Raw genomic sequence first — 20,036 nt, forward strand, 5'->3', positions numbered from 1 at the left:
GTATCAACTGATGCAAGTGTTCAAGCGAATCTCAACTCGTTTTTTCCAGTGACTCATTCCCTGCCCTGCTTCGGAGCGCTGCACCCTTTAACATAAACCTCGGCCGGCTGCCCGCGGCGGGCACGGAGGGTGCGCCAGTCCGCGCGGCAATTGGTCCCCGCGCCGACCTCCGCCCGCGAGCGCCGCCGCCTCCCTTCCCCGCCCAGCGTCCCTCCCCCATTGGCCCCGCGCGTCGCCTGCCCTCAGCACCAGTCGCTGACAGCCGCTGCGCGGCGAGCTTCTCCTCGCCTAACGACCGAGACAGGTAAACACCGGGGGTGGTGGGGACGCGGGCGGGGGCAGAGGAGCCACTGAGGCCGAGTGAGGACCCCGGGCCTCGGGTCCCAGGTGCTAGGGCGCCGGACTGGACAGGGTCAGGACCCCCGTAAGGAGGGGCTGGGGACTGCCCCGAGGGCACGTGACCCGTCTCGGGCCTGCCCCAATGCGCTGGTCTCGGCTAAGGTGGGGCGGCTTGGCTTCGCTTTTCGGGTTAGGACCGCTCCCTTCACTCCGCGTGGGGGCTGGGGGAGCTGGCGGAGCCCCTGGAGGGAGGTCGGTGGCGCGCCGTGTGTCGCAGCGCCCCCTGCACCCCGCGTGGGTCCGTCCCAGCTGCCAGGGAACTCCAGGAGGGCCGCCAGCGGGCTCCGCGGGGCGCGGGGCGAGGAGGGGCCACTGGGGGCCGCGGGGCCCGGTCCCTGCGCGTTGGCCGCCCCTCGGAGGCCGGGGTCGGGACCCAGGACGCCGCTCGGCAAGGCCCGGCCCTTCCCCGATACCCAGAGGGTGCTTGTGGAGATGGGGAGGCGGGCCCCCGCCGGGGGAGTTATGGAGCGCCTCAGGGCCTCCCGCCGCAGCCGCCTCACTCCTCCGGGGTGGCGGCCCCGCCCTTCATCCTCGGGGCCGGAGCTTCTCTGAGGGAGGCCGCAGCCGAGCGGCAGTTGCCACAGCTTGTGGAAGGGGCCCACGCGGGCGGGCGGGGGCGGGGCCTCGGGCCTTGGTGGGGGCGGGGTCCCTGGACGCCCCGCCTTCTGTTCGCCACCGGCGGGGAGGGAGGAGCTGCGGGTCTGCCTCCGGGCCCCAGGTGCGACGGCGACCCCCACTTTGCCTGTCACACTCCTCCCCGTCCCCTGGAGGAAGAACACTGGCCATGGCGGGGCTCCAATGGACAACGAGTCTCAGATGACGACCCTTGTGTCACCGGGCTTCCCATCTGTGCGGCAGGCGCCTTCACGTTTCATTATTAAACAATGGGGAGAAATCCATGTTTATGGTCCTTTTTAAGGAATTTTTTGCCCTTCTCTTTGTAGTGGCTGTAGGAAACCAATTTTTTTTTTACCTCGTAATTCCACCACTGTCACATCCATCCTCGCCATCGCAAAACCACAGCTCCCTGTTTTTGTTTCCTAGCCTCCAGATTCTCACACGACACAGTGCAATTTCGCTGCTGTAATGATGAGGATCTTCATGACCACGTTATTTTCTTGTTCTTAGAGCATCACGGTTTAATTAGCAGTTCCCCATATGTAGAACATTTGAGATGTTTCCCGTTTCCTTACGAAAAACTCCTGGTAGAATAGGATTGAGGATTTTTACAAATATAGTTATCAGAAACATAGGAACAGGAAATTGGATAAATATGTTAAGCCTCTGGAAAAATCAACAACAATCTTAGATTTGTAGGAGAAAGAAAAAAATCACCAAAGGAAAGAACCAATTTTACTTACACAAACACTGAGAAGGTCTTACAGTGAAAAACAGCTAACCAGAAAGGGGAAAGGCAGGCAGAGAGGCAGGATGTCATTTGTATGTTATTTGTATCTAACACAAGTTTTCCATACTGAAAGAAAAATATTAAGATTATAATAGATAAATAAAGAAATGATGAGTCATTTACACAACAAAATGCAAATTAGAGCATGTTGGGGTTATCATTTTACATTTATTAAACTAACCAAAATGAGTAACAGTAACAGCAACCCTTGCTGGAAGGTTGCCCAAAACTTGTCATTTTCAAGTGTCCAGGAGGTGGCAGCTCTTTGGGGTCAGAAAGATGGTTCGGCAGTCAATTTTGTGACTTTGGACAGGCTACTTCATTTCCTGATCCTCCTTTTGTCCATTCATAGAATGGAGGAAATGATACCTACTTCCTGCATCTGTTACAAAGATTAACCAACTATGTCAAATTCACCCTTGATATGTATGCATTATTGGGGGCATTTCGAGCCTTTACAACCCTTTTGTAAAGCAATCTGGTGATGCATTAAGAAGTTGAAAGCTGTGACCCAGACACCCCACTCCTGAGGCTTCACCTGCAATGGAAGAACCAAACAAAAAAGCAGGCACATATTCCTAGCAGAATGATCTAAAATTAGAACCAGCTGGCCAACAGCCTAAATGTATAACAGCAGGGCAGTAGCTAAGAAATTTCTGACACATTAACTGAAATGAACATTATATAACCATCAGAACTCATGATTTTGGAGTCTGTGATATGTGGGGGGAAACTGGTAAGTAAAAAAGTGCATTACTAAACTGCACCTGCTTACTCTTACAAGAATGCATATGTGAAAAATCTTGAAGGAAAAGCACAGAAAGTGGACATTTTAATTGAAATTGTAGGTGATCTTAGTTTTCTTTTGGTGGATACATTATATTTTGTTCTCACTAAATAAGGACATTTAAAAAATAGTTCACAGGTTTTAAATTTTTTTTTTTTTTTTTTTTTTTTGAGACAGAGTCTCACTCTGTCGCCAGGCTGGTATGCAGTGGCATTTGAGCAGACTCACTCTGTCGCCAGGCTGGAGTGCAGTGGTGAGATCTCAACTCACCGTAACCCCCGTCTCTCGGATTTAAGGAATTCCCCTGCCTCAGTGTCCCAAGTAGCTGGGACTGTAGGCACGTGCCACCACACCCAGCTAATTTTGTATTTTTTAGTAGAGATGGGGTTTCTCCATGTTGGTCAGGTGTATATTGGGTTTTTTTTTTAAGAATCAGTTCTTAGATTCGTTTATCAATTCTAGTTTGTTGTTGTTTTTAAGGGCTCCTGAAACTTTTTCAAAACTGAACAATTTCAGCCATGTCTAAGCTTTCTGTCTTCTTGGAGGCACAAATCCAGTTTAGCTGAGCCACAACAGATTGTACATATCCTGCAGAACCTCTGTGGCCTCATGACAGTTGAAAGTCACCAACTGTCACAGAAAATGAGGGTCAGGAAAGGCTGTGATCACAGGCCCTTGATCCAGAGGCCACTTGGGTTCATCTGTGTAACTCACACCTCATTGCATCATCATTTCTTGTAAAATCACCTTGATTTTGCAGGCCACAGATTTTTAGAATTATGCTAAATTACATAAGGGAGAAGCCATTTTAAAAATAATGTAATTAAACAACAACAGTAACAACAGATATTTCTGCACCACATTGACACTGAACATGGCTCTCAACCAACTGGCCAAACCAAGGTGAAAGATTCTCTAAACTTTAGTTTTAACTTACCTTGTCCATTCTCCCTTTTCAGATCTTATTTCTTCTTCCAAGGCAACTATATCCACTGTGAACTGCTGCGTATTAAACATTCAAAACATGTCTGTATCTAACTCAGTGATGGCTACAGCATTATAAAATAACTCCTAAGTGAATAGTGTGTGCAGCAATTCTTACAGTGGGGAGAATTTTTTTTCTCTCTATGTGTTAACCAGTCCATTTTCTCCAACTATATTCTACTTAAACTGTTACAGTATTGTGTGATCACTTTAAGGGAGGTAACCCTTTAATGAAAAGCATTATAAATGTTAAAGATTAGACCCCTGAGGGCCTAGCACTAAATGAAGCCTGATCACGGGTGCCAGTTCCCTGAGAAGCTTTTATAGGTCGCAAATCCCATTGCTAAGAACTCTGCGGCTGGCTTGGGATGGGTTCCAGCAATGTTGTTTTTCAAAATCTCTTTCGGGCAATTTTGATCATCGACCAGGTTGGGGCCCTTTGCTCTATTCAGTTTGTGGCTTCTGTGTGCCAGTGAAAAACCCCTACCCCCAATTTTTGTGCAGCATTTTGTATAGTTTACATCAAGTTCTTTATGTTACAAAGATTAACATGTAAATGTTACAAAATCTTTACAAAGATTAACATGTAACAAGAGAATTTACTTAGCTCAGAAAAGACAAGGGAAGTTATGGGGTGAAGGTTGGGGGCTGTTTAACATTTGCCACTTCCCAACGTAACTAATTAAGCTTCAAGTTGTAATATGTTATATGGGCTGGAAGTCTTTGGTGTCTATATTTGGATCTCAGCTCCAACACCTTGGGCTGTTAAAACCTTGGGATAAGTTCTTACCAGCTCTGACTCTCATTCCCCATCTATAAATGGGAATAAGATGAATAACATATTGGAGTTATTCATGAGAGTAACTTATGGATCTTTTTGTACCCTCTCTCTGGTTCCATCGTTTTGCCTTTCTGCTCATGCACCAATGCCATGTGATCTTACTGTTAACTCTTAACACCTGGCAGGTCAAATACACCCTGGATTATATTCTCATTAAAAATTTTCTTCAGTCATTTGAGTTTTGAGTATCATTTTATTATGTCTTTTAATATCCCTTTTGAATTATTTTTCAAATTTATTTGTTTTTTAATTTGACAGATAAGATTATATGTATTTATGGTGTACAAAATTAGAAAGAGAGCTTTACCTCTAAGATCTGAAACAAGACAAGTATGCTCACACTCACGAGTTCTATTCAACATGTAGTACTGGAAGTCTAGCCAGGACAGTGAGACATGAGAAAGAAAGAGCATCCAAATTTGAAAGGAAAAAGTTAAATTGTTCCTATTTGGAGATGATTTTATACTTAAAAAACCCTAAAGACTCCACTAGAAAACCATCAGAAATAATAAATTCAGTCAAGTTTCAGGGTACAAAATTAATGTACAAAAATCAGTAGTGTTTCTATATGCCAACAGTGAACTCTTTGGAAAGAAACAAAAAGAAAGTCCCATTTATAATAGCTACAAAATAAAATATTTCAGAATAAATTTAGCCAAGATGGTGAAAGATCTCTATGCTGAAAACTACAAAACACTGAGGAAAGAAATTGAAGAAGACACAAATAGCCTATACGCATGGAGGAATAATTAATATTGTTAAAATGTCCATACTATCTAAAGTGATCTACAGATTCAGTAGAATTCCTATCAGAATACCAATGACATTCTCAGAGAAATAGAAAACAATCCTAAAATTTGGTGAAGGTGGCATCCTTGTCTCATTTCAGATCTAAAAGGAAAAGCTCTCAATTTTTCACCATTAAGTATGATGTTAGCCGCAACTTTGTCATATGTGGCCTTTATTGTGTCGAGGTGCAATCCTTCTATACTTAATTCATTGAGAGTTTTTATTATGCAAGAATGTTGAATTTTGTCAAACGCTTTTTCTGCATCTGTTGAAATGATTTTATGGTTATTGTCTCATTCTGTTAATGTGATGTATCACACTTATTGATTTGTGTATGTTGAGCCATCCTTGCATCCCTGGATGGATCCCGTTTTATCATGGTAAATTATCTTTTTAATGAGCTGTCAAATTTGCTTTGCTAGAATTCTGTTAAGAATGTTTTCACCCAGGTTCATCAGGGATATTGGCCTATACTGTCGTTTTCTTGTGTGTGTGTGTTTTGTGTGTGTTTTGTTTGTTTGTTTTTGAGATGGAGTCTTGCTCGTCACCAGACTGGAATGCAGTGGCGCAATCTCAACTCACTGCAACTTCTGATTCCCGGGTTCAAGCAATTCTTCTCCCTCAGCCTCCTGAGTAGCTGGGATTATAGGCATGCACCACCCCACCCAGCTAATTTTTGTATTTTTAGTAGAGATGAGATTTCACCATGTTGGCCAGGATGGTTTCTTGCGGTTTTTTGTGGGACTTTGAGATCTGGGTAATGTTGGTTCCTCCTATTATTAATTTCCAGTTGTATACCATTGTGCTCAGAAAAGAAACTCGATGTGATTTCAGTCTAATTAAGTTGGTTAAGACTTGTTTTATGGCCTAACATATGATCTATCCTGGAGAATGCTCCATGTGCTGTTTAGAGGAATGTGTATTCTGCAGTTGTTGGATGGAATGTCCTGTATTTGTCTGTTTACGTCCATTTGGCCTAAGTGAAGTATAAGTCTGATGCTTCCTTATTTATTTTCTTTTTAATTTACCTGTCCAAAAAACCTAAGAGATTCAAAGCAAACAGGGGGTTGTAAAATTACCTTTGAATTCTGACTGAAATTGTGTTTACTTTATGGATTATTTACTGATAACTTGGTGGTTTTCAATATTGGCTTCCCGAACAAAAAACATTGTATGTCTTTCTCTTTTTCCAGTCTTCTTTTATGTCTCAGTAAAATTTTGTAGCTTTCCTACTACTTATTTTCAGGTTAAATCCTAGATATATTCAATTTTTACTGCCATTATTGAATGAATGTTTTTCCCCATGAAATCTTTAATTACAGCTGATTTAGGGACTCACTGAGTTTTGATTTGTTGATTTAAAAAACCACCCTATTAAACTCACTTATTTGTTCTAAGACATTTTTTGAGATTTTCCTGAATTTTCCAGACAAAAGAATTATACCTAGATGAATTTATAGAATAACCTAATCAAATAAAAGTAATAGATTATTGTTTACCACATTAATGAGAATGCTTTTCCTCTTAAAATTATGATATTGTGTGCTTTTGTGTTCGTGACAACAATTCTTTATGATGGAAAGAGACTATCCTTCCAGTTCTGTAGAAACATTTTAAAAATAGCTTAAATTTTTAAAAATTTAGGAATGGATATTGATTTTCATTGAAAACTTTTCAATATCTGAAGAAAATCTTTTTTCTTCCTAACCTATTAATAGATTCCTGATTTTTTGCAATTCTTGTATTCCTAAAATAATCCATATGGGTCACATGTATTCTTTAACTAAACTGTTAAAATAAGCTGGGTGCTATTTTTTTGGATTTTGGCACCTGTGTGAGAGGAGGCTCCCATGGCAGGGTGGCTAAGTGTGGCCAACTGCACACTAGCATTTGAGTCTTGGCCCTTTATCCCATTGGCTCTAAACACATCTCAGGTGAAGATGCCCAAATATTTATCTCTACTGAGTTCCAGATTTCCATAACAATTGCCTAAATTGATACTGCCACTTGAATGTCTCATAGATGTGGCAAAATTTACATGTCAAAATGGAAACTCTTGGTTTTCTTTCCCAGGCATGGCCCTCCACCAATTTGTCCTATCTCAGTAGATAGCATCACCGCCATCTCCCTGGTTATGGAGGCCCCAGACCTGGGCAACTCTCACTCCTCCATCCACTCAACCAGCAAATCTTATTGGCTCTTTCTGTAAATATGTCTCATTTATTCACAGCCTGCCAGCTGCATGGACACCATCCCAGGCCACACCACCATCTTCCTGCAGTAATTTCATAACTGCTCTCTCCATTTCCTTTCTTGCCCCACTAAATTTTCTTCTGTTTAAGAGAAATATTTTCTAGATATAAGGTTTCACCATGTTGCTCAGGCTGGTCTCTAACTCCTGGGCTCAAGCAATCCTCCTGCTTAAACTTCCCAAAGTGCTGGGATTACAGGCTTGAGCTGAGCTTTTTAAAAAAACAATTCCATGATGTTACTGTCCTACTAAGACCCTTTACTGGCTCTGCACTGCTTTCAGAAGAAGATAGAAATTTCTGTCTGTGGCCCATGAGGCCCTCCTGATGTGACCTTCACCACCTCTCTAGTCTCAGCAGTTGCCCTGCCACTGTATCATGGGGCTCCTCAGATTTGATCTTCTTTTTGGTCCTTAAGTCCACCAAGCTAAGTGTCTTATTCACAACTGTCCATGCATCCCATAGCACAATTCTTGATCCTTAGAATTCTGACACTTAAAATATGTGTTAAGCTAATCAATCAATTATCGTGCCAGGCATATGTTGTGGGTCACCTATGTATAGGTGTGGCTCACACCTATAAACCCAGCACTTTGTGGGGATGAGGCATGCAGATTGGTTGAACCCAGGAGTTCAAGACCAGCCTGGACGACATGGAAAGACCTCATCATTAATAAAAATACAAAAACATAGCCAGCCATGGTAGTGCATACCTATGGTCCCAGCTACTTGGAAGGATCACTTGAGCCCATTGCTGGGAAGTTGCAGAGAGCTGAGATCATGCCACCACACTCTGGCCTGGGTGGCAGAGTGAGACCCTGTCTCAAAAAAAAAGTTACAGTACTGTAAATATATTACAGTTTGTAATTTTTGACAGCTTTTTTCTCCATTTCTTCTATGGTTTTTGGTCAATTCTAGTCTTCTATTTTTTTTTAAGATGACACATACTGCCTGGGCATGGTGGCTCACACCTGTAATCTCAGCAGTTTGAGAGGCCAAAGCAGCAAGATTGCTTGAGCCCAGAAGTTTGAGGTGAGCCTGGGCAACATAGCAAGACCCCATCTCTACCAGAAAAGAAACAACAACAACAACAAAAAGAAACTGGCACATACTAGTTATTCCATAAATATTTGTTAAATACATTAATTCTCAAGTCGATTTTTATAATTTACATTTTAACAGAAAGACAGTCCATCTCAGAGATATTTTTATTCATTAAAGACAGTTGTATATAGTAATTTATTATTATTTTAAAGCATTCTTTAAGACTACTTCCTCTTATAGAGATATGTTTTCTCAATATAGAGATATGTTTTCTAGTGATGTGTGTTACATTTTCAAAGAACTCAATTTTATTTAGAAATTCCACATTTTTCTGGGTTTTATTTATTAAATTCTACTTTCATCGCTACTGTTCATTTATAACTATGGCAATTTTGCAGTTTTCTGCTTTCTTCTCTTTCTCAGTTGAATAATCATTTACTTTATTTTACCTTTTCTATTCAGTCATATTATCCATGTTCCTCTGATAGCCATGTAGGTTCCAAATCCTCACATTTTTCAGCTTTCTTAAAATTTTTCTTTTTTTGCTATTCTGATACGCATAAGTGTTATATCATTTTTGTTTCATTTTTATCATATTCTTAATGATTTTGATTATCTTTTTCTATCCTTTTGGGTTTCTCTCTTAGATAAATTGTCAGTTTCTTTTGGCCATTTGTTTGTGTTGGAATTACTGTCTCTTAATGCTCTGTAAGAATTCCTTGCAAGTTCTAGAATCCTCTGTTGGTTTTAACTACTACAAGTCCCTTTTACCATTGTGTACTCTTTCTATTAACTTTGTCCACAGTCAGCTTTATCGTGTTGAACAAGAATCTTTATTACATTTTTTTTTAACTTTTAAGTTCAAGGATATAAGTGCAGGTTTGTTACATGGGTAAACTTGTGTTATGGGGGTTTGTTGTACAGATTACTTCATCACCCAGGTACTAAACCTAGCACACATTAGTTGTTTTTCCTGATCCTCTCCCTCCACCACCCTCTGATAGGCCCTAATGTGTGTTGTTCCTTTCCACATGTCCATGTGTTCTCATCATTAACTCCCACTTATAAATGAGAACATGCAATATTTGGTTTTCTCTTCCTGTGTTAGTTTGCTAAGGATAATGGCTTCCAGTTCCATCCACATCCCTGCAAAGAACATGATCTCACTCTTTTTTAGGGTTGCATAGTATTCGATGGTGTATATATACCATATTTTCATTATTCAGTCTATCATTGATGGGCATTTAGATCTTTGCTGTTGTGAGTAGTGTTGCAATGAAAATACATGTGCATGTGTCTTTGTAATAGAATGATTTATATTCCTTTGGGTATATACCTAGTAATGAGATTGCTGGGTCAAATGGTATTTCTGTCTTTAGGTCTTTGAGGATGTTATCAAATGCATCAATTATTTGCCTTATGGTTTGTGCTCTTTGTTTGAAAAGTTCTTCCCCCATTCCTCCTCCAGGTCACAAAGACATTTGCCAGTATTTTCCTCTTCTAGCGCCATACTTGTACCTTTCACATGTAAGTCTTGGATCCCTCTAGAGTTAACTTTTGCATGTAGTTAGGGATCCAGTTTTCTTTTTCTTGTTTCCCAGAAGCATGAAACCTTCCTCTTTTATTTATTTGTGAAGCCTGCATCAGCACACATCAAGTCTGTGCTAAAGTATATCTACATGAGTTTCTTTCTCAACTTGCTCCTCTGTGTCCTTTGGTCTCCCCATCTTTCCCACCCAGTTTTCATCACTGTGGTTTTGTAGTGATTTCATGTCTGCTTTGGCAGATTCCCTCCTCTTTGCACTTTTTTTTAAGGTTGACCTTGTTATTCATGGGCATTTTCTTCCCCATATGAGTTTTTTGAACTTCTCAAAAAATCCACCTGGAATTTTAACTGGCATTTTATTGAAATTACCAGTTCATTTGAGGATAATGGACATCTTTATAATACTGAGTTATCACAATCAAGACCATGAAATGCCTCTCCATTTTTTCAGATTATCTTCTATGTTCTTTGTATTCGAGTTATAATTTTTCACCCATTGGAAGTCTTTTCTTAGTTAAGTCATTTCCTAGCCACTTTACAGTTTGGTTGTTACTGTGAATATTCCTATTTTCTTCTGGTCAGTTATTGCTGGTGTAGAGAAATGCTATTGATTTTTGTAAGCTGACCTTCTGTCCCACAGCCTTGCATGCTAGCGTTGGTTCTCATGTTACCCCTGTTGATTCTGTTGGATTTTCTATGTTCATGGTCACACTAATTGCAAATACTGTCAGCTAGAGCTCTTTTCTTGCCATTCTTACACCTGTTACTTCTTTGCATGTGGCTTTGGACAGCATCTTGAGTCCCATGGCAGTGGACATTCCTGTCATGTTTCTGAGCGTATTCTTAGTAATAAACAAGTGTTGACCACTACCATATACTTAATAGAATATCTTGAAATATGCCAGAGAACTAGACCGCTACCTGACTGCTGACAGAGAGTATCTTAGATGAATAGGTCCCCAGACATGCCAGTGTCCTCTCTCACCATCCATCTCCACTTCAAAGCTGTCTGGCCCCACCTACCTTCTATGCCTGGTTCTCCTCTGTGCTTCCCTCACTATGCCATGTTCTTGCCTGTTCAGGTGTCTCTAAGAGCTCATGGATCATTAACTCTTACAGTTTTAAATGAGGCATGTTCAAAGCCCAACTTACTGTCATTCCCTGCAGTCTCCCCATCCTTCCAGCTTGCCCATTTCAGGGATCTGCTGATAGATCCAGCCAGCCAGAGTCTGCTGCAGTAGCTGGCGCATGAAATACATATGTACTTAACTGAACTGAAAATGTTAGCTGGCCATTGTAGAAAATAGTATTTTTTAATTTTAATTTTTATTTGTTTTGTTATTCTTTATTTTTTTGTTTTTCTTATTTTTATTGAAAAGAGTATTTTTTAAATTTATAAATATTCTCTTTGTACATCCATTAGAAATGTTTAATGTTTAGTTTGATTATTCCTTATGCTTTATAAGGAAATATGTTTTCCCACTCATTCATTTGTCCAGCATTTATTTTGCATGCCTGTGGGTCAAGCAGTATGTCTAGGGACACTGCTGTGAGCAAAACCAACCCACCCCCGAAAAGGAGCCTTCATGCCAGTGGAGAACATGAACAATAAGCAAACAATAGATGACATAATATCTAAAGTAGCTGTAACTGCTCCAGAGAATAATGAAGCCAGGAAAGGGAATGGGCTCAGGGGTGCTATTTTAGATAGAGTGATGGGAAGAGCCCCCCTGAGCAGACTTTAGCCACATGAGTAGCTGGAGGAAGAGCCTTCTAGGACCAGGGAACAGCAAGTGCAACAGCCCTGAGACAGGATGTGCTTGTCAGGTTTGAGGAGTGGTGGGAGGCCTGAACCAGGTCACATGGGGCCCAGCCAGCATGGCCACGACTTTGTGTTTTATCCAGAGTACAAAGGAGCCTCATTGAGGGACAAGGGAAGTAGACAATGTGACCTGCAATGCTTAATGGGGGCCAGGAGAGGAGCAGGGAGGCTGGTTGGGAGGCCGTTGAAGGAATCCGGTGAGAAGTGATGGTCCTGTTGGAAAACGTGAGAAGCCAAGGTGCTTAGGATTGACTTTCAGGGTAGAGCTGCTGGGATTTGCCGATAGATCCAAAGTATGCTATGAGAGAGAAAATTCAGTCACTCTAGAGCATTGGCTGGATTTGTCTCGTGGGAGTGAATGGAGAAGGTGCTGATGTAAAAGCCCATTAGATTGAAAGTTACTGATTGAGGGGATGGTCCCCTAGTTTGATTTCCTGGGGTATATGAATAACAGGGAGGCCAAGAGCTGGGCCCCACGAGATCATAGGGACTCATCAGGGAAGCAGGCCTACAAGGAACCAGCTCTTCAGACCCCCACCTAAAAGGGCCTCCAAAAACCTTAACTGGCATGACCTGAGTACTTTAACTCCACTTGTAACTTTCAAATGTTTTTATTTACTTAATGACCACCAAGACAGAACTTTCCATTTCAATAATGTTAGTAGAAACATAAACAGGATGTTTATTTATTTATTTATTTCATATTTTTCTAAGAATATTATCCAATTTAGTCATTATTTCTGAAGGAGATGAAGATAATTTTCTAATTTTTAAAAAATTTGCAACTAATTGGATGATAGTTAAAGGTATGCGCTTTCTGAGTTCACAAACATGTTACAAAATTGACAACAGTGATGGTTGCACATTTCATTAAATGTACTAAAAACTATCGAACTGTACATGTTATGTGGTGAATTATATGGGATGTGAATTATATCTCAAAAAGCTAGGCATTGTTTTTAAAAAAAATTAAAATTAAAATAAGAAAGAGAGAGGGGAAAAAAATTGCAGATAATCCCAGCACTGGCACAAGACTAATCTCAGTGTTACAGTGTATGCCAGTTTAGGTTTTAGGGCACACAGTGATTATTTGGAGCCTATGATTTGACCTAGGGTACAGCAGGTACTGTTTAGCAATCATTTTATTATTGTCGTAGGTCTCTGCTCTTTGAGCTAAATACCCAGGGCAAATGAGCTCTTTAATCTGAAAAAAGATTTTTAATGCGATGAATGTACATCCTCCAAAGTGTCATAAATTGTCATTCTGGATGTTTGATTTATTTGTTGTTTTGGTACAAAAATTAGAAGAAAATAAATCACTCACAAAATATTAAATGAACTAAAACTCATTCATCGAGTCAGTGACTGGCTGTCTTATGAACACAGCCCACTACCCCTATCTGAGCAGCCCCATCCACCTGTCTAGAGAGAGAGATGAATTTTCAAGTAGACTCCCAAAAGCCTGGATCTTTCACTTCTAGTAGACTTGTACTGAGAATTTCTTTGAGGAAATTCTTCTTGGCATTCTATGCTGAGGGGATATTAATTCTTTCACATCACAAATATCTATTGTGTCTTGCTCTGTCCAGGCACTGCTCTAGCCCCTGAGGATACAGTAGTGAACAAGAGACGCTTGTTCCCTGCTTACATTCCTGCAGAGGAGAGAAGACATTGAACTGATTATTTAGAAAGATATGTAATTACTGTGTTGCCACACCCCCTTGGAGTCTTCCTAACTAGACATTACATTCACAAGACTTCCACAGGCTACACTATAGGCTTTGCTCAGCCTCAGCTTCCTTAGAAAGGGACACACCAGGGTTCTCATGGTGTTCCACACATCAGCCAAAGACTTGTCTTCACTCCCAACCCCCTCAAGTGACTACTCAGGTACAAAGAATGAGATCCATATTGGTGGGTAAAGGGTTACTCTTGGCATACGAGCCCCATCCCCCATAGGAGCTGATATGCCCTATAACAGCCTGATGGGCACAGCCTCAAGGGTCCTCACCAGGACACGCCTAGTTCCTGCTTTAGAGCAGGAAGAATCACGGCCCTAAGGAACTCTCCCAAAAGTTTATGGTTCCTCACAGCCCATGTGCAGCTTACTAATCAGAAGCAATTTTTCTTATAAATAACATTGCTGGCATTCCACCTTTATTAAGTTTCCAGGAATGGAGCCAGCAATTAACTTAGGGTCAGATTTGTTCTTGGAGCAGGAGAAAGAGTTGTGTTCAGCCTTTTCTGCCCATTCTTTTTGTCCTAAGTGCTTCAGAAAAGTACAGGGTGGGAAGAGTGTTATACTGAGCAGCTGACACCATTGCTGTGCACTCATCATTATGCAGCAAACATTTAGTAGTTTCAGCATAAACATGGGACTCTGATGTTCTCCTCTTCATTTTGCAGAACAGTCATCATGGCAAACCTTGGCTACTGGATGCTGTTTCTCTTTGTGGCCACATGGAGTGACCTGGGCCTCTGCAAGAAGCGCCCGAAACCTGGAGGATGGAATACTGGGGGCAGCCGATACCCAGGCCAGGGCAGCCCTGGAGGCAACCGGTACCCACCCCAGGGTGGTGGCTGGGGGCAGCCTCATGGTGGTGGCTGGGGGCAACCTCATGGTGGCGGCTGGGGACAGCCCCATGGTGGCGGCTGGGGACAGCCTCATGGTGGTGGCTGGGGTCAAGGAGGTGGCACCCACAATCAATGGAACAAGCCCAGTAAGCCAAAAACCAACATGAAGCACGTGGCTGGTGCTGCAGCGGCTGGGGCAGTGGTGGGAGGCCTTGGTGGCTACATGCTGGGAAGTGCCATGAGCAGGCCCCTCATACATTTTGGCAATGACTATGAGGACCGTTACTATCGTGAAAACATGTACCGTTACCCCAACCAAGTATACTACAGGCCCGTGGATCAGTACAACAACCAGAACAACTTTGTGCACGACTGCGTCAATATCACGATCAAGCAGCACACGGTCACCACCACCACCAAAGGGGAGAACTTCACTGAGACTGACGTTAAGATGATGGAGCGTGTGGTTGAGCAGATGTGTATCACTCAGTATGAGAGGGAATCCCAGGCCTATTACCAGAGAGGATCGAGCATGGTCCTCTTCTCCTCCCCACCTGTGATCCTCCTGATCTCTTTCCTCATCTTCCTGATAGTGGGATGAGGAAGGTCTTCCTGTTTTCACCATCTTTCTAATCTTTTTCCAGGTTGAGGGAGGGGGTATCTACATGCAGCCCTTTTAGTGGTGGGTCTCATTCTTGCTTCTTTGTCCCTGATAGCCTAATCAATACCCCTGGCACTAGTGGGCACTGGAAAATCTAGAGCAGACCTGAGATGCTATTTAGTCAAACCCCTTTGATTGAGTTCATCATGGGCCTTTGCTAATACCGGGCCAATAAAAATATAACAGCAAATAATCATTGGTTAATCTGGACATATTTTTGGACTTAGTGCAACAGGTTGGGGCTAAAACAAATCTCAGAGCAGTCTCAAGTACCTTTGCCTGGATACCTCTGGCTCCTTCAGCGGCTGGAGCTCAGTGTACTAATGCCCGATCTTAGCAGAGATTTCATAGCTATTTCGAGATATTTTCCATTTTAAGAAAACTTGACAACATTTCTGCCAAGTTTGTTAGGAGGCTGCATGACACTCTTTCAAAAAAATCCTAGAAATTCTTAGCTCTCGGGATGCAGGCTCAGTCCGCTGGAGCATGAGCTCTGTGTCTGCAGAGAAATGGAGTGATGTTTTGCCTTTCACAGAACAGGCTACACAGCAGCTGTTCATCAAGAGTAAATATCGGCACAACACTAAACCTCTGGCTAGAGGACGTATTCATGGTGAACATAACTGTAGCATATATGAAAGGCTACCAGGACTGAAAAATCTAATGTTTGGGAATGGTGCCCTTGTAGCAACCTCCAATTTTAGATGTTTAAAGAACCTATATGTGGCATTCCTTTCTTTAAACTATAGATAATTAAGGCAGCAGAAAAGTCAGTTACCTTCTAGACACTGAAGGCAAATCTCCATTGTTCATTTACCTGAAAACCAGAATGATTTTGACATAGAGGAGAGCTGCAGTTGTGAAAGCAGCATCATCACAGAGGATGATGTCATGAAGAAAATGGTCCATGTACAGGGAACAGAACTGCTTGCACTTCTTTATCTCTGTCTCATAATTGTCAAAAACCAGAGTTAGGTCAAGTTCATAGTTTCTGTAATTGGCTTTTGAATCAAAGAATAGGGAGACAATCTAAAAAATATCTTAGGTTGGAGATGACAGAAATATGATTGATTTGAAGTGGAAAAAGAAATTCTGTTAACGGTAATTAAGGTAAAATTATTCCCTGAGCTGTTTGATATTGTCACCTAGCAGATATGTATTACTCTTCTGCAATGTTATTGGCTTGCACTTTGTGAGTATTTGATGTAAAAATATATATGTACATAAAATATAGCATAGGACAGACTTGGGAATTTTGTTTAGAGCAGTTAACATCTGAAGTGTCTAATGCATTAACTTTTTCTAAGGTACTAAATACTTAATATGTGGGAAACCCTTTTGCGTGGTCCTTAGGCTTACAATGTGCACCGAATCGTTTTATATAAGAATCCAAAGTGGACACCATTAACAGGTCTTTGAAACATGCATGTACATTTTCTATATTTGTAACTTTGCATGTTCTTGTTTCGTTGTATAAAAAATTTATAAATGTTTAATATCTGAAATTAAACAGGAGCAAAGATGAGCGCCATCTCCGGTGTCTGCTATTGTTTTTCCTGGTGCTCGCTCTGTGCTGGGGACAGTTTTGGGGGTTAATCTGAGCCAGGTGGTGCTTTCAGTCCTCCCTCTTCGAGTGATGGTCGATGGTTCGTGCATCTGCCCCTGTTCCTGCCCTCGTCCTCACTTCCCAGTCACCCACCAGTTCATCTCTGCTGCCTTTGCATTTTCTCCACAAGTATCGAAGTGGACTGAGCATTAGGAAAACAGCAAAGGCACTATTGCAGCAGGAGGAACAGTCTGGGAGCTTTCATCAGTCCTGGTTTAGATATAGATTTTCTTGGCAGGGCACAGTGGCTCACCCCTGTAATCCCAGCACTTTGAAAGATCAAGATAGGTGAATCACAAGGTCAGGAGATTGAGACCATCTTGGCCAACATGGTGAAACCCCGTCTCTACTAAAATACCAAAGAATTAACCAGGTGTGGTAGCACATGCCTGTGGTCTCAGCTACTCAGGAGGCTGAGGCAAGGGAATCACTTGGACCCTAGAGGTGGAGGTTGCAGTGAGCCAAGATTGCACCATTGCACTCCAGCCTGGGTGACAGAGCAAGACTCTGTCTCAAAAAAAAAAAGAAATAGATTTACTTGATTAAAATGAAAATTAAGTTCTAAAATACTGTTGAACTTGAACTACACAGGCATTAGAAGCATTGACTCCCTGCACAGACAAAAATCTGCATAGAATTTTTTTTGAGATGGAGTCTTGCTCTGTTGCCCAGGTTGAAGTACAGTAGCACAATCTCGGCTCACTACAACCTGCAATTCCTGGATTCAAGTGATTCTCCTGCCTCAGCCTCACAAGTAGTTGGGACTACAAGCACCTGCCACCATGCCCAGGTAATTTTTTTTTCTATTTTTAGCAGAGACAGGGTTTCACCATGTTGCCAGGCTGGTCTTGAACTCAGCCTAAGGTGATCCACTCGCCTCAGCCTCCCAAAGTGCTAGGATTACAGGCGTGAGCCACCACACCTGGCCTGCATAGAACTTTTAACTCTCCCAAAACTTCATTGCTAATAGACTAATTGCCTACTGTTGGCCGGAAACCTTACCAATAACAAACAGTTAACACGTATTTTGTATGTCATATATATTATATACTGTATTCTTACAATAAAGTAAGCTAGAGAAAATGTTATTAAAATCATGAGGAAGGAAAAATGCATTTACTATTCAGTGACTGGAAGTGGACCATCATAAAGGTCTTCTTCATCATCTTCACATTGAAGAAGGATGAGGAGGAAGGGGAGGGGTTAGTCTTGCTGTCTGGTAGGTGGCAGAGGCAGAAGAAAATCTGTCTCATGGACTCAATTCCCACCTGTGGTGTTCAAGGGTCATGTGTACCTGCTTTATACCCCCCAATTCAGGCCCTAAAATAGTCTCAGGTCCTGTGAGCCCTAGTGACACACTCTCCTCAGATTCAACACCTTTGGTCTGAAAGGCGACTTTGATTTGTCATAATCTTTCAACTCATTCTCTCCATGTTCAGTGCACCAGCACTATGCTGCTCTTGGTTATCCTTGGCAGAAGTTTTCTTCTGCAACTAATTTGCGAAAGGTAGGGGATAATCAGAAGTGACAGTAGTTGGAATCACAATGTCAATATCTTAGCAAACACCTGTGTTGTACATGGGGGAGTGCCCCTGGTAGAGTCTTCAAGGCTCACTCCAGCCTGGCTAGGGAAACTCTACAGGGAGAGGCACTTGAAATTACAGAATTTATTGTACTCACAGGTCCTAGAGAGGGAGGCATGCCTTGCCAAACAGGGAGCCAGATTGGTGGAGCTCCCAGGGAGTGGGTGCAACTCAGCATGTACAAGAGAGAGAGAGCAAGTGCCTTTACTGAGAGCCAGGGTGGAGGACACAAGCCCAAGGTATAAGATGTGTTTGAATGTCACTAGGTCACAGGGGAGGACAAGAAGTGGAACTTGTGGCAGGGACCAGCCTTATTACGGTGGCACCTGGTTACCTAGGCAGGATGACCACTGCCTGTAGGATGTCAAGGCATCAGGAAAATGTGAAGTTTTTTAAAGTTTACAACACAATGCCAATCCCCTACAGTGATCAGAGAATCAGCTTTGTATTAAAGATGGAAAGATACCAATCAACTCCTTGAAACCTCATCACCCACAAAACTACTAAAGCAGAATGACAAATACAAATTCTCAGCCAGGCTGATTACAGTTGCTCATGCCTGTAATCCCAGCACTTTGGGAGGCCAAGGAAGGCAGACCATTTGAGGGCAGGAGTTCAGGACCAGCCTGGCCAACATGGTGGCCATCTCTACTAAAAACATAAAAAAGTAGCTGGACCTGGTGGTACACAGTAGTCCCAGCTACTTGGGAAGCTGAGGCATGAGAATTGGTTGATTCACTAGCCTGGGCAACATAGTGAGACCTCATCATTATTAAAAAAAAGAAAAAGTATTGGCCAGGCATGGTGGCTCCTGCCTGTAATCCCAGTACTTTGGGAGGCCAAGGTGGATGAATCACCTGAGGTCAGGAGTTCAAGACCAGCCTGGCTAACATAATGAAATCCCTGTCTCTACTAAAAATACAAAAGCTTAGCTTCGCATGATGGCAGGCACCTGTAATCCCAGCTACTCGGGAGGCTGAGGCAGGAGAATCGCGTAAACCTGGGAGGCAGAGGTTGCGGTGCGCCAAGATCATGCCATTGCACTCCAGCCTGGGCAACAAGAGCAAAACTCCGTCTCAAAAATAAACTTTTATTATCTGCCTATAATAATTTCTCAAAAATTGTCCACTGAGGAGACTTAAAGTGTTTGGACCAGGGTGAATAATATCCACCTGTATCTTTCCCAGGCCTCATGTTTTCTTTTTGTAATTTTAAACTCATGTGAGTTACGCCAAAGTAATTTTCACTAAGAAAGAAAAGAAAAAAAAAATTGAAATGACCAGCATAAGCATAACTGAGTTCAATCCCCCAGAAAGAGTTCTTTGGAGAACAGCCAGGCACTGCCTTTGTTTTCCCTCCTCCCCATCTGGGCTAAGACCAAAGAAGCCTGGGTCTGTACAGCTTCCCACTCTAAGGGGAGCCTTAATCCCGGTCGGAACCTGAGCTTTTCCAAGCTCAAGGCCTGACCTTGCCAACTGATCTACGCATTCTGTGCTTCATTTTCACCCAAGAAAGTGACTTTCCCGGCTAGGGAACTCCTCCCCTAGGACTCAGCTCATCCTGAGCTAACAGCCATGTATGTCCATCCTTTGTTCCATCATTTGAGTCCCACCCATGTTCTTAGGGAAAGCTGCAGCTGGTCCACATGCCTCACCTGTGCTTCTGTAGAACTGCCCCTCCCTTCTCTGCCACAGCAGGGCTCCTGGAACCTGAGCGTGCACTTGAATCTGTAAACCCTGACTG

The 20,036-nt window shown here is 42.4% G+C and overlaps 1 protein-coding gene and 1 pseudogene across 2 annotated transcripts in view; one reads left to right on the forward strand and one right to left on the reverse strand.

The window, feature by feature from the left end:
* LOC118153470 (small ribosomal subunit protein eS4, X isoform-like) overlaps positions 1-949 on the reverse strand; it is a 65,421-nt pseudogene extending 64,472 nt beyond the window's left edge. The window contains exon 1 of the transcript XR_013535109.1: positions 813-949. The product of XR_013535109.1 is annotated as a small ribosomal subunit protein eS4, X isoform-like (transcript). The remainder of the gene's footprint in view (positions 1-812) is intronic.
* On the forward strand, positions 56-16,635 carry PRNP (prion protein (Kanno blood group)). Its single transcript, XM_008995703.5, has 2 exons — positions 56-304; positions 14,276-16,635. The coding sequence occupies exon 2, from the start codon at positions 14,286-14,288 to the stop codon at positions 15,042-15,044; it is 759 nt and encodes a 252-aa protein (XP_008993951.1). The 5' UTR covers positions 56-304; positions 14,276-14,285; the 3' UTR covers positions 15,045-16,635.
* The last annotated feature ends 3,401 nt before the right edge of the window (positions 16,636-20,036 follow it).

This window comes from Callithrix jacchus, chromosome 5 (genome assembly GCF_049354715.1).
Source record: "Callithrix jacchus isolate 240 chromosome 5, calJac240_pri, whole genome shotgun sequence".
Lineage (NCBI taxonomy): Eukaryota > Metazoa > Chordata > Mammalia > Primates > Cebidae > Callithrix > Callithrix jacchus.